This window comes from Bos indicus, chromosome 11 (genome assembly GCF_029378745.1).
Source record: "Bos indicus isolate NIAB-ARS_2022 breed Sahiwal x Tharparkar chromosome 11, NIAB-ARS_B.indTharparkar_mat_pri_1.0, whole genome shotgun sequence".
Lineage (NCBI taxonomy): Eukaryota > Metazoa > Chordata > Mammalia > Artiodactyla > Bovidae > Bos > Bos indicus.
The window spans coordinates 100691059-100703718 of NC_091770.1; the positions used below are offsets into that span (position 1 = coordinate 100691059).

The 12660-nt window shown below is 47.1% G+C and overlaps 1 protein-coding gene across 3 annotated transcripts; it reads left to right on the forward strand.

Moving 5' to 3' along the window:
- The first annotated feature begins 266 nt into the window (after window positions 1-266).
- EXOSC2 (exosome component 2) lies at window positions 267-10419 on the forward strand. 3 transcript variants are annotated; one of them, XM_019971028.2, is made up of 10 exons: window positions 296-425; window positions 1416-1472; window positions 2029-2130; window positions 3790-3835; window positions 4122-4211; window positions 5272-5337; window positions 6303-6371; window positions 7526-7702; window positions 8104-8232; window positions 8737-10419. In XM_019971028.2, exons 3-10 carry the CDS (start codon window positions 2045-2047, stop codon window positions 8815-8817), a joined length of 744 nt encoding a protein of 247 aa, XP_019826587.2. In that variant the 5' UTR covers window positions 296-425; window positions 1416-1472; window positions 2029-2044; the 3' UTR covers window positions 8818-10419. The 3 variants fall into 3 exon arrangements, with proteins under 3 accessions (XP_019826586.2, XP_019826587.2, XP_070655531.1); XM_019971027.2 differs by lacking the exon at window positions 1416-1472 and having other exon boundaries at window positions 267-425; XM_070799430.1 differs by lacking the exon at window positions 3790-3835.
- The last annotated feature ends 2241 nt before the right edge of the window (window positions 10420-12660 follow it).

Genomic DNA, 12660 nt, shown 5'->3' on the forward strand with positions numbered 1-12660 from the left:
TCTAACCTGGAAAACAGTAAGTGGGATGAGCACAAGAGTTTTGCTGAAAAGTCAAATGCTGTGCAACCTGAGATTTTATTATTTGACAAGAGCAGCCTTGCCAATAGTAAAAATGGCAACTTGACTCCTTCCTTCCCTTCGTGTTAACCTAATGGTTGCCAATAGCCAACATGGAGGCCAGGCTGTGAGTTCCCATTGGCGGCTGTTCTGAGGCCCCGCCCCTACGAGCGACGGCTGGGAATTGCGGAGACGGAAAGCGTGACTCCGAGTGGGGCTGCGCCTGCGCGAGTTATTGGCGCCAAGATGGCGTTGGAGATGAGGCTTCCCGTCGCTCGGAAGCCCCTTAGCGAGAGCCTGGGCCGCGAGAGTAAAAAGCACCTAGTGGTGCCAGGGGACACGATCACCACGGACACAGGCTTCATGCGGTACGTGGGGTTGTGGGGGACTCTGGGCAGCAAGGGGCAGCTGCATTGCTCTCTCTCCACGTGAAACCTGGGCCTGTGTTCTGCATCTAAGTGCCCGCGGTACCCGCCGCGCATCTGCGGAGCATCTCAGTTGCCTTGTTTTCGAGACTTCGGACTTCCTACTCCCTGCATCTTGTATGTCCCCGTCTGCAGCTGCCTCAGCGGCCCCGAAACCTTCCTGTGTCCCAGGCCCCGATTCTGAGCCTTCCTCGTTGAACCTGGAGCTGGGGCCTCTTCACAGGTTTCGGCGTAAGGGATAGTGGGCGTTTTTGACTTCGTCCACTTAGCCCTCGGCATTCCATCTCCTAGTCAGGGGCACGGTTTTGGAACGAGTCTTTGGGCTTAAACAAAGAAAGTGAAGTCGCTCAGTCGTGTTCGACTCTTTGCGACCCCTTGGACTGTAGCCTACCAGGCTTCTCCGTCGATGGGATTTTCCAGGCAAGAATACTGGAGTGGGTTGCCATTTTGGGCTTAGGGGGCATGCAAATATATTACGTTACATGCACCAGAATAGATAACTTTGAGTCTGAGGGCAGGCTCCAACTTAAGGGCAGCTGGGGTTCCAGCCCTGCTGCCATCACAATATTAGCTGTATCACCTCTCCGAGGTCACTTTCCTCGTCTGTAAAATAATGATAATAACTATTCCAGAGAGTGGTGAGGATTCCATTAAAGTGAAAGTGTGGAAGAGTTAGTCCCTCAGTCATGTCCGACGCTTTGCCACTCGGTGGACTGTAGCCCGATAGGTTCCTCTGTCCATCGAATTCTCCAGGCAAGAATACTGCAGTGGGTTGCATTCCCTTCTCCAGGGGATCTTCACCACCCAGGGATCCAACCCAGGTCTCTTGCATTGCAGGCAGGTTCTTTACTGTCTGAGCCACCAGGGAAGGATTACATGAGGGATAATGATTATGGAAAAAAGTAAAGACTCACCGTTCTATCACCATCACAGGGGTCAGCACTGCTGATAAGCCAGCCTCCACCCTCCCCCCATGTGCATATGAGAGAGGTACAGCATTTATTCCATTGCCCTTTAACCTCTTAGTTTGGCATTATTGGTTCCCAGGAAATCTTAAGATTCAGTCCTTTATTCATGCAGTCAATAAATATTATTTGTGGTTGGGGTATAAATTGAACAAAGAGGAAATCTCTGTCCCGGTGGACTTTATGTTCTGAGAGAGACAGAAGAGAAATAAGCACAACAAACAAGTTATTCAGAATATTTGCTGGTAAATTCAGTAGAAAAAAATTAAGAAGTCAAGCAGGGTAAGTGGAGCATAAGTTGGAAATATGGTGTGGGTGGCAGCCACAGGGCGGGTGACTATTACAAATGGGAAAGTCGAGGAAAGCCTGGTGGAAAAAGTGCCATTTGAGTCGACTTGAGTACAGTGAAGGAGATGGCCACATAGGACTCTAAAGAAGGAGTGTTTAGGCAGAGGTGGCAGCCAGCACAAAAGCCTGTCTTTGAGGCAGGAGGAATCAGGTTTGAGGAACACATTGTTCTGGCTGCGAGAGGTCACCTCAAGCATTACCCTGGTATCCTTTGTATCTTCCTGTTGCAACAGGGGCCATGGAACCTATATGGGGGAAGAGAAGCTCATTGCATCTGTGGCTGGCTCCGTGGAGAGAGTAAACAAGTTGATCTGTGTAAAAGCTTTGAAAACCAGGTGAGAGCAAAAGGTGTGTATTTTGTGGCATCTGAGTTGCACAGCCAGGTCTTTTCAGCCATGACACACCCCCTACCCACAGCCCTCCCTGCCCTGTCGTGCTGTAGGTCTGGGATTTCGGGAACATGACTGGAGGAAGGGTAGAGATGACTAGGTAAGGGCAGGCTTCAAAGGTTTCCCTACGATATCTGACCTCTTCAAACTTGGGTTCCCTCTTCTGCAAAATGAGATCTTGCCTGACCTCCTGGGTAGGATCTTCCTTGGTATTCACTGAAATAGTGTGTATAAAGTACACAGAGAGCCGCCTGCCTTGAGGGCTCAATAAAGGTTAGCCCCAGAACATAAGCCAGTGGGGTTGGAACAGAGTGAGCAGGCGAGTAGTAGGAGCAGATGCAGAGAGGTGAGGTAGGCAGTCTGCATGCCTTGAAGCCACGATGAATGTTTCTGACTTCCACTTTGTGCAGTCTAGGAAGGCCCTGGAGCAGGTGGAGCAGAAGAAGGACATGATCTGATTTCTGTTTTAATGAAATCACTCTGGCTGCTGTTGGGGGGTGGGGACAGATTCCTGCTCTGTTTTCATCATCTCAGTTGATGGTGGCTTGGACTAAGGTGATAGCCATAGAAGTGGGGAATAGTGATTAATTCTGCGTGTATTTTGTGTTCTGAGTGTATTTATCGTGAAAAGCTGTAGGATTTTGTATGTGGGCTTTTCTACATGTAGGACTGTGTCTGTGAGAAGAGATAGTTTTACTTCTTCCTTTGGGATGCTTTTTATTTTCTGCCTACATTGGTAAGATAGAGGTTCTAGAATCTGCTGCTGGACTTGTCCTGGAGCAGGAGAGGGAGGGGAGGCGGGAAATACACAGGGTTCCTCCAGAGACTCCAAGGACTGTGGCTTGAGCAACTAGAGGGGTGGAATTGCTATTTCCTGGGCTGGTGACAATTGGGAGAGGATCCATTTGCTATAGTGGAATTGAAGGGGCTGCTAGAAAGCTTTGTTTGAGGTTTGTAACTTATGCAGATTCCTGTTAGTCACGTAAGTGAAGGTGCTGGGTAGCCAGTGGTTGACTAAAGCTAGAGCCTGAATTCAGGGGAATGGTGGACTCATCCTTGGTATTTGAAGCCATCGAGCTGGGTAAGCTCACCAAGTGAGTGAGTGTGGGCTGGAAAGAGAAGAGGCCCAAGGACTTAGTCTTCAGTGTGGAGGCTCTAATTCATCATTAGAGTTGGGAGGAGGAATTAGGAAAGGGGTCCGAGACATGCAGCCAGTGGGTGGGGGAGACATGAGTAGACCGGTTTGGGTGGTGCCTGTCTCACTTTCCTTTCTCCTTTTCTGGCTGATGCGGAATTTGTCTGTGTTCCAGAGCCCACCAGAAAATATCCCACGCGTATCCATTTTTCATGCAATTAACAAAATAAGGGGTTTCAGATTTAATGCACTCCTTGCAATAAATGGTGTGAGAATAGTTGATGGAGACTTTATATGCATAGGAACGTTGGAAGTTGTCAGTTCCTGAAACTAAGTTCGAACAGAATGTGAATTTACCAAATGTGGTGCCTGATCCAGGCCTGCGTGCTCTTTAACTGAAATCTCAAATGATGCTTGGTCTTGTCATGGAGTCTTTTCACTGATGGAGGACCTTCTGCTTTTTCTTTCAGATATAATGGTGAAGTGGGAGACATTGTAGTGGGGAGAATCACAGAGGTAAAGTCTTAGCAGATTGGTTTTCACAAAGTAAAAGTGAGCTGGTGATCTAATGAATGAGATAGTCATCCTATTACACGCAATTACACGAAAGAAGGATTCATTGTGTTTGGCTCTTACGTTACCTTTGATGAAAACAGTTTGTTTGTAAACAGTTTGATGTAAATGGTTTGTTTCTAAACAGTTGGATGTAAGTGGTTTGTCCCATCGGGGGTTATTGTTCATTTACAGTGTGAGCTCTGGCCTTGGAGTATGTGTCCAGGTGTGGGGTTCCTTTGTTTTGTAGGTTCAACAGAAGAGGTGGAAGGTGGAGACCAACTCCAGGCTGGATTCAGTCTTGCTTCTCTCATCCATGAACCTTCCCGGAGGAGAGCTGGTAAGGATCTCCAGCTAGGACTGTGTATAGCTTGCTGGTGAGAGTGCTGGGTCCCTTGCGCCACCAGAGGACTTTGCTTTATACTGAGGCTGTCACTTGTACTCCTGTTCGTCTGCTGTGAATTTTGCTGTCTGGGTGTACACGTAGGCTTTTCACTTGGCCCAGGCCTCCCAACTCAGGCAGCAGTTGGTGTGTGGTAGAATCTGGGATGTCTGTGGGGAGATCCCAAAGGAGAGTTGAGAGAAGCTCTCTCAGATGCTTGGTGCTAATAATTTTCCTTTTCTGGGTGTGTCAGTTTTGCTCAGTGAAGGTCTTGCTTGAAAAACTGTGTTTACAAATCAGCTTTATGTGAATCGAATGACATTGGGTTATTCCAGACAACCATAGTACCTAAGCTGCTTGCTTTTGTAAAATGTTGTGATTCAGCCTTATCTTCAGGCCAGCATCTATTTACTGAGAGGCTCATGGTGCTTAGCTGTCTGGAGAATGCCAAGATCCAGGAGGCGTGATTCAGTTCCTGAAAGAGCTTAGACGAGCAGGGACTATGAGATAACTGGTCTAAATACCCGGCAGTCCAAGAGTAAACAAGTGTGTGATTGTACAAAAGGCGTGATTAAATTCCCCGCGAGAAGCTTATAGGAAAAATGAATGTTGAAGTTGATTCTATCCTTGAAGGATGGCTAGAATTTTAACAATGAATTCAGGAATCTGAGATAAACGGAAATGTGTGAGCAAAGATATAGTTAAGCTGGAGGTAGCCGGTCATACTGGAGCGTGGTGGGCCACCACGGCAAGTAGGTAGGCTCGATTGGGGTTTGGCAAATCACGTAAGGAGTCTGAATATTATTCAAAGAAGAGGAGCCACGGGAAGGTCTGTAAGACAGAAAGTAGTGGTCATGGCTTTGTCTTCTTTGAGTGGCACGGGTTACCTACCCTGGTGTGTGTACACCGTGGCTGCCTTCGGAGGTCTTGGGAGAAAGTGAAAGAAAAAGAAGAGGTGGAGCAAGATCTTGGTTTAGGGTCGGACTCCCTAACGTGGCCTTCTCCTTGTGTGTTTCAGAGGCGAAGATCTGCAGAAGATGAGTTGGCCATGAGAGGTTTCTTACAGGAAGGGGACCTTATCAGTGTATCCTTCACCTTGCATTCCAGCATCTTTATGTTTGCTGTGGAGCTGGGGAATGGGGCTTGGATTGTCGGTCTCTCACAGGAGAAACTTGTCATCTTGGCCTCGACCAAGAGCCAAGGCTTCTGCTGCAGCCTGTCTCTTTCTTTTCTTTTTACATTAAAAAATATACATTAAAAAAAATTGAAGTATAGTTTTGGGGGCTTCCCATATGGTGCTAGTGGTAAAGAACTTACCTGCTAATGTAGGAGACATAAGAGACGAGGATTCAATTCAGTCCTTGGGTTGGGAAGGTCCCCTGGAGAAGGCAATGAATATCCACTCCAGTATTCTTGCCTGGAGAATCTTATGGACAGAAGATCCTGACAGGCTACAGTCCAGGGGGTTGCGAAGAGTCAGACATAACTGAAGCGACTGAGCATGCATGCTCACAATTAGCTTTATGTGTATAGCAGAGTGAATCAGTTATATACACACATGTATGAGTATATGTATATTCTTTTTCACATTGTTTTCCTATATATATTATTATAAAATATTGAGTAGAGTTACTGTGCTAGACAGTAGGTTCTTGTTTCTCTGTTTATGCATAGCAGTGTGTATATGTTATTCCGAGATTCCTCATTTATCCCTCCCCACCCCATCTCCTCAGCCCAGGCTACGCTCCAGCTCTTCTTCAGACCTGCTGCTGCTCAGTCGGGTTTTTGGGTCTTGTAACTTACGGTGGCTCATGCTTGAAGCCAGCTCCAAGTTTCCTGGTGATGTTAACTTTCATCCCAGGAAGGAGAAAAGGTGGCGTTCATGTCAGGATATTCACGACAGCCAAGGGGGAGAGATTAGGTCACAGCAGTGTGACCTCCGAGTCCACCTACAGCTGTAGGCGGGACTGGTGGACACAGATGCGAGGGTGGAGGGAGAACCAGGGACACAGGTGATAAGAAAGTGTTTGTTCCTTCATCATCGACCAGGCTGAGGTCCAGGCAGTGTTCTCTGATGGAGCCGTCTCTCTGCACACGAGGAGTCTCAAATACGGAAAAGTAAGTTGGTCTTTGGGTGTTCTCTCTGGATGAGTGAGACTTCAAATCCATTTCCCGGTCTCCAGCTGTCTCTGGCATTCTGGCCTAAAGCACCTGGAAGTTAAGCACTGACAGGCTGGCATTGCGCGTGCTGACTCACACGGTTGTGGGCTGGTAGCATAGTAAAGCATGACGACACTCACCCTTTTTTTGCGGAGGAGATTGTTCTGGCAAAAGAGCCCCTATGACCCTGGGTCCTGGCCCCGCGGCTGTCTCTGCTCTCTCCCAAGGGGTGCGGTGGCTTTGCATGGCCTCAGCGCTGAGTTGCAGCCAAGGGAGCTCATGGACTGATGAAACACGATGGCCCCCGGCCCTTGGACAAACGTCTGGTCAAGAAAATGGATATTATTGTTAGGAAAGATGGGTTTGTCACTTGAGCCTCTAAAGGAAATTTTGTTGCTTTTCTTGCTATAAGGTGACAGACATTATTGAGGCTATTTATTTTTTTAATGACAGCATGTTTTCCCAAACAAATGATGACTCATTAGTCTTGGCTTTGTCTGGGTGAACTTTCTCATTCCTGAGTGGAAAAGAAACCTCCCTGTCAGTGGAGTGGCTGCAGCCGCCACACCCGAACCCTTGAATCAGGAGGGGAGACAGGCGCACTGCCTGTGCTGATCTTTGTGGGCCTGGGGCCTGTAGCAGACGCGCCTTCTGCAGGATGTGGGCCTTGAGCTCACCTGCCAGGACCGGGGATGTATTTGTGCCCAGCCCTCAGCCAGTCCCCTTCTCCAGTGGCATATCTCGTGGGCAGGACAGGCGGTTGGGGTCAAGGTGGAACAGAGCAGTGCTCCTTGGCCCTCAAGAGGCTCAAGCCCACATCCTCATTGGCTCCACCCTCTCTCAGCCGTCACACCAGCCCTGGATCAGAACATGATGACGCTCGCAAAGGAGAATAAATGGTGGAGAAGAGAGTGAAAGTCACCTTCTGTTGGGATGTGTAAATGACACATGTCTCTGGAAAGTCTCTTTATTTTGCATGTGCGTGTCATGGCAGTTGTCACCAGCAAGGAGCCCGATTCCAGCCTCCCTAGGACACAGTCTGTACTCTGCTTTATAGTCGCCTCATTGGGGATCCTACAGTGACTTAATGTACGATATATATATTTTTTTAGCTAGGTCAGGGCGTTTTGGTTCAGGTCTCCCCCTCCCTGGTGAAACGGCAGAAGACCCACTTCCATGACCTGCCGTGCGGCGCCTCAGTGATCCTGGGCAACAACGGCTTCATCTGGGTATACCCAACCCCCGAGCACAAAGAAGACGATGCAGGGGGCTTCATCGCAAACCTGGAGGTGAGCACACTCCGCCCGCCGTTGCCCTTTTGGGATGGAGAGGCACTGAATGGGTACTGTGCTTCAGCGGCAGGGGCGGGCACTCTCTGTTTCTCCCTGCTGTGTGGTGGTAGTTAGAGCTGGTTTGCATTTCCACTGAAGTCTGCTCAAAACATCGTGCTGCCCTCTCTTGTTCTGGAGAGATGAAATCAGCGACTTTGATCTCTGTTGGCCCAGATGGCAGTTGCAGGGTAACAGCCAAAAAGCCACTGGAGGTGCCATCCTTTTTCATCTTCCTTGGAGTCAGCAGTTTGCTTGGTTTGGAGTCCCAGCGTGATCCCGCCTCAGCTGTAAGTGGGTCCTGTGATCTGCTGTAACCGTTCACTCGTTCTGGTCTTGATTCTGTTTGCCTCCCCTGGTAGCCGGTCTCCCTTGCTGATCGAGAGGTGATCTCCCGGCTCCGGAACTGCATCGTCTCACTGGCAACTCAGAGGATGATGCTCTATGACACCAGCATCCTGTACTGCTATGAAGCATCCCTTCCACATCAGGTATGCCACCCAGGGCTCCCCTTCTTGCTGATCTGTGAGCAGGCGTGGCGTGTCATCCGCTCCATGTCCCCGCCACGTACCTTCACCATGCCCATCAATGTGAACTCACCTGGTGGACACCCTTGTTGACTGGTAGAGCTTTACCCGAGATGCTAGTAATATTCTCATTGTCTGATGTCCATGTGAGGGTTTGCGGGCAGTTGGCGGTGCCAGGTGGGGCTGGTTTATGACAGCGACCCCCTGGACTTCATCTTGGCCATCCCAGTTTTAGCTCCCTTTCTAGTGAATGCTGGAGTAATAGCTTTGTTGTTCTTGTTAGCTATATCCCAGAGAACTTTGCTGATTTATTAAGCTAGTACTAGCAGATCCTTTCTTGCAATAGGTAGCCTCTGATAAACGAAAGAACAGAAGGCTCGTGTTAGCCAGGCTTGGTTTCTACATTTGGGTTGGCTTGATGGTGTGCTTACTGGTTGAACAAATTACCTTTTGTCCTTTCTTTTTCAGATCAAAGACATCTTAAAGCCAGAAATAATGGAGGAAATTGTGATGGAAACACGCCAGAGGCTTTTGGAACAGGAGGGGTAAGAAGAAGCACCTGAAGGCCAGGACTGTGTGGACCCGAGCAGAGCAGTCCTTGGAGGTGGAGAATCTGACTGGCAGTCCCTGCGTGCAGCTCAGTGAAGAACCGGGAAATTAATCACTGGACCTACATCGGGCTGCCTCTGCCTTGAAGACCTGCTTTCTCCTGTTTTAATGGAAAGCGAGGGGGCAGGTGATTACTGCTGCCACCCCTTGAGTTGCCCACAGACTTCGGGTGCTACAGGTAGTTTCAGGCCCTTAAAAGCATTCCGAGTTCCAGCCGAATACACTCCTATCCTGGAATCATACGGGGAATCTTTCGTCTTGTAGTCACCGACAACTCACCAGGCACAGTGCCCCATGAAACTGCCCCTATGTAAAACATAGCCTCCCTGATCCCCCCAGTTTGATCTCCCCAGTTGTCTGTCTTGGCCTCCATTCCCACCTCCTCTGCAGCGCGAGAATGACACTGAAGAGTGTAGCTTGGTAAAATGAACCCAAGAGTCAGTGGAAGAACACAGCGACCAAGCAGCCTTTTGCTTGGTTGGAATCTCATTTCCTGTTACATGTTCCTCCTAGTGACAGATGTAAGTACATCCCCGCCAGGTTGCCTTAATCTGTTCTGCCTTTGAGGATGATCTATAAGAAGCTGAATAATTGAGGAGAGAGAGAATGAATGTTTTGGGTGCTCTGATGAACATGAAAACAAAGTAAAAAGGTGGAGATGGAAAAAGAAAAGGTTTTCCTCCTATAACTGAAGCAGCAATGCATTTACTTTTGAATAATTCAGGGTTGAAAGATGAAAACAAGATATTGAAGTTCTGTCTCACTGAGAATGGCTAGAATTCCTATGCATTCTTTTTCAAATGACTTTCTAAACATGGTGCCCTGATTTGGGTTTGGGGTAAACAGTTCTTTTAAAGTCAGTATATGAGAGTGCTATTTGGTGAGCTGTTTTTTTTTTTTTTTTTTCTAATTTATATATGTGGTATCACTGTTTCTGTTCTTGTATTCTGTGTAATACTTGGGAGTTAAGTACAGGTGAAGGATGACTTAGGAGATTGAAATTCTTCTGACAGAGGACCTTAAATTTAAACCTAGAATACCTAATAAAATTTAAACCTAGGACAGTTTCAGTAGTAATGTGGAGCATATGGCGGTTTTGAAACATAACTCAGCTCTTTTTTGTTAAATTGTACGTCTTCATAATATTATTCAGTCTGTCACCTGTTTTGAAGAGTGCAATCAGCTGAGTTGGACAGGGGACGTTGCAGCTGTAGGTTTGCTCCCTGTTTTTGAGATCATGTTCTAGGTTGTATGTCCCTGTGGAGAAGGGAATGGGGAAGGATGGGAGCCTGCATGCCTGCTTTGGGTTGGTTTTGATCAGAGCCATAAGTGGGTTCGTTGAATGTTTGCCCTTCTCACTTGGTCTCCCAAGCTGCCAGCCCATACTGTTCACTCAGTATTTCCTGAATAGTGATTACCTAAGTCTCAAAACACCTTTTTGGTGAGTATCTACTTTTTTTTGTGGTCCACTAGAGGGTGCCCTTGTTAAGCGTAATTTCAGTAGGTATTTTAAAAAAAAATAAAGCTGAAGTTTTTACACTGGTTCTGAATTCCTCTAGCAATGTGTAGGTTGCTTTGCTTTATAAGCGTGAGCACAAAATTAGGCTGAACTGCATCACTCTTAATGATGAGCTTAAAGGGATTTATTCAAATTTGGCAACATTTATTTACTTCTGACTGTCAGGCATTTTCTGGGCTCTGGATTCTAGCTTTAAGTCCTTAAGAGTATCATTCTATAGTGTTACACAGTGCATCTCTGGAAAAAAATATAGTCTAGCTTGGGGGTTCACCTAAAACTAGAAAATGGCAGTTAGTAAATGGCAAGTAGGATAAACCTTTAAATCAAGTGCTGCTGGCCTCTAAAGCACAGTTAGTCTCAGTATTTATGGGAAATAAAATCCCATTTGATTCTCATGGTAACCTGTAAAGTTTGATATGACCCTCGTTTATAAATGAAAGCCATTCAGATAATTAAAGTGACTTCATTAAAGCTCATTAGCTACTATGGATCGGTAGGCTTAAGCTCTCGGGATGGATCATGAAGCAACCCTCGAGAGAAGGGGTTGGACTGACACTGAAAGGATATGGGGCCCAGCATGGAGACTACACTTTGGATTGTTACTCATTCTGTACACTGCCTGTCCCTCCCATGTCTGCTGTGGGAGACGGATGAGTCCCTCCACCCCCACGCCTCATTTGTACCCCAGCACCTAGGACGATGCTTGGCACACGGGCTGAATGCTTGTGAGTGAATTATTAGTTCAAGAAGTGTGGGTTAGAGTTCTGATTTGATTGGTCAATTTTAAGCTAGAGAGTGAAGAATGAAGATGTGTAGGAAATGATGAAAGGGTGAAGAGGAATAAAAAGTGAAATCTTCAAAGAGAAAGGATGATGGTAAGGATAAGGTGATGGGTAAATTAAGGGAACAGGGTGTTGACACTTGAAGACTGATCTATAAGCCAGGATGATGTTCATCAGCCAGACTACTCAGTGATAGAGCAAAGCTAACCTAGTTAACATCTAAATATAAATTCTGCTTCTGAAGTTGCTTCACATTCAGTACCTCCAAGGAACTCTATTTTTACAAGCCAGTATCTATAAAATCACCATTTCCCAATCCAGCAGAAATATTTCTAAAATACACAACTGAACATAGAACACCTATAATGCAACTGGTTTTCCCCTACTATCAGTAGCAACTTCTAAAATATCAACTAACTTTAGATCAACAGTTACTTGATATTGAATGATACAACAGAAAATTCAAGGCTTTGGAGTAGTATCAGTCTGGGCTCAAATTGTCACATGACTAGGCCAGTGACCTTCAGTAACTCACATCTTACTTGGTTTTCTCATCTGTATACAGGGGATAACATTACTTGTGTTACTGGGCTACAATACAGTAAGGACTAAATGAGAATATGGTTTATGAAGAGCGGAAGACCACAGTGTAGATTAGCTGTGATGAGTATATTCCCTTAGAGATGGGTATATCCTGGCAGGTGCATTGCTCTGGGGAGACGTGGAGAGTGAAGAAGGGGACCAGGAGGGTACATTTTAGTTGCATAAAAATGGGTTATGGCATGTGTGGATCTGGTTGCATGGGTCATTAGCTAGTTCTGTAAACTCAACAGTTTGGGCTAACATGTTTTCATGTGACTATGCGTACACCCCTGAAATTAGATCGTGTAATCTTTTTCTACTGTTTACCCCGCCCCCCTCCCCAGTTTTATTGAGAAAAAGTTGACAGACATCACTGGACAAGTTTAAAGATTCCTTCTCTCTCAAACACCTATGATCATGCTTCGCCTCCGAAAAGTTCTTAAAATGCTGTTAATGAGTGGGCTCCCCGATACTCCAAAGAAACAATTCGTTAGCAATATGTCGACGCTCTCCAGTTCTTTATTTTTCGCTCGTTCTAATATTTATGCTTCTTGGACTCAAGGTGGAAGTTGGTGAGGGGCGGCAGTGGAGGCACCAAATAACGTAGGTTTCGAGGAGCGAGCTAAATTCTAAAGAAGCTCAAGGAAGCGATCCAACTCCGGTTCTGGGGAAATCCAATCCGCAGTTTTCCCCTTGCTTTGGTTCCTCGCCGGCCTTACCAACCCGCTCAGGGGAGACATTGGCCAGCCCTGCGCGAGGCCGGCTAGAGTCCTCTGGCTCCCAGGAGGGCGGGACCGACGCTCAGGAGCCTGGAGCAGAGGGCAAGTCTCGGGCGATTGCGGACAGGGGCGGGGGCGCAGCAGGACCACAAATTCCGGCCTGCCCCGCGGGCTACGCCGA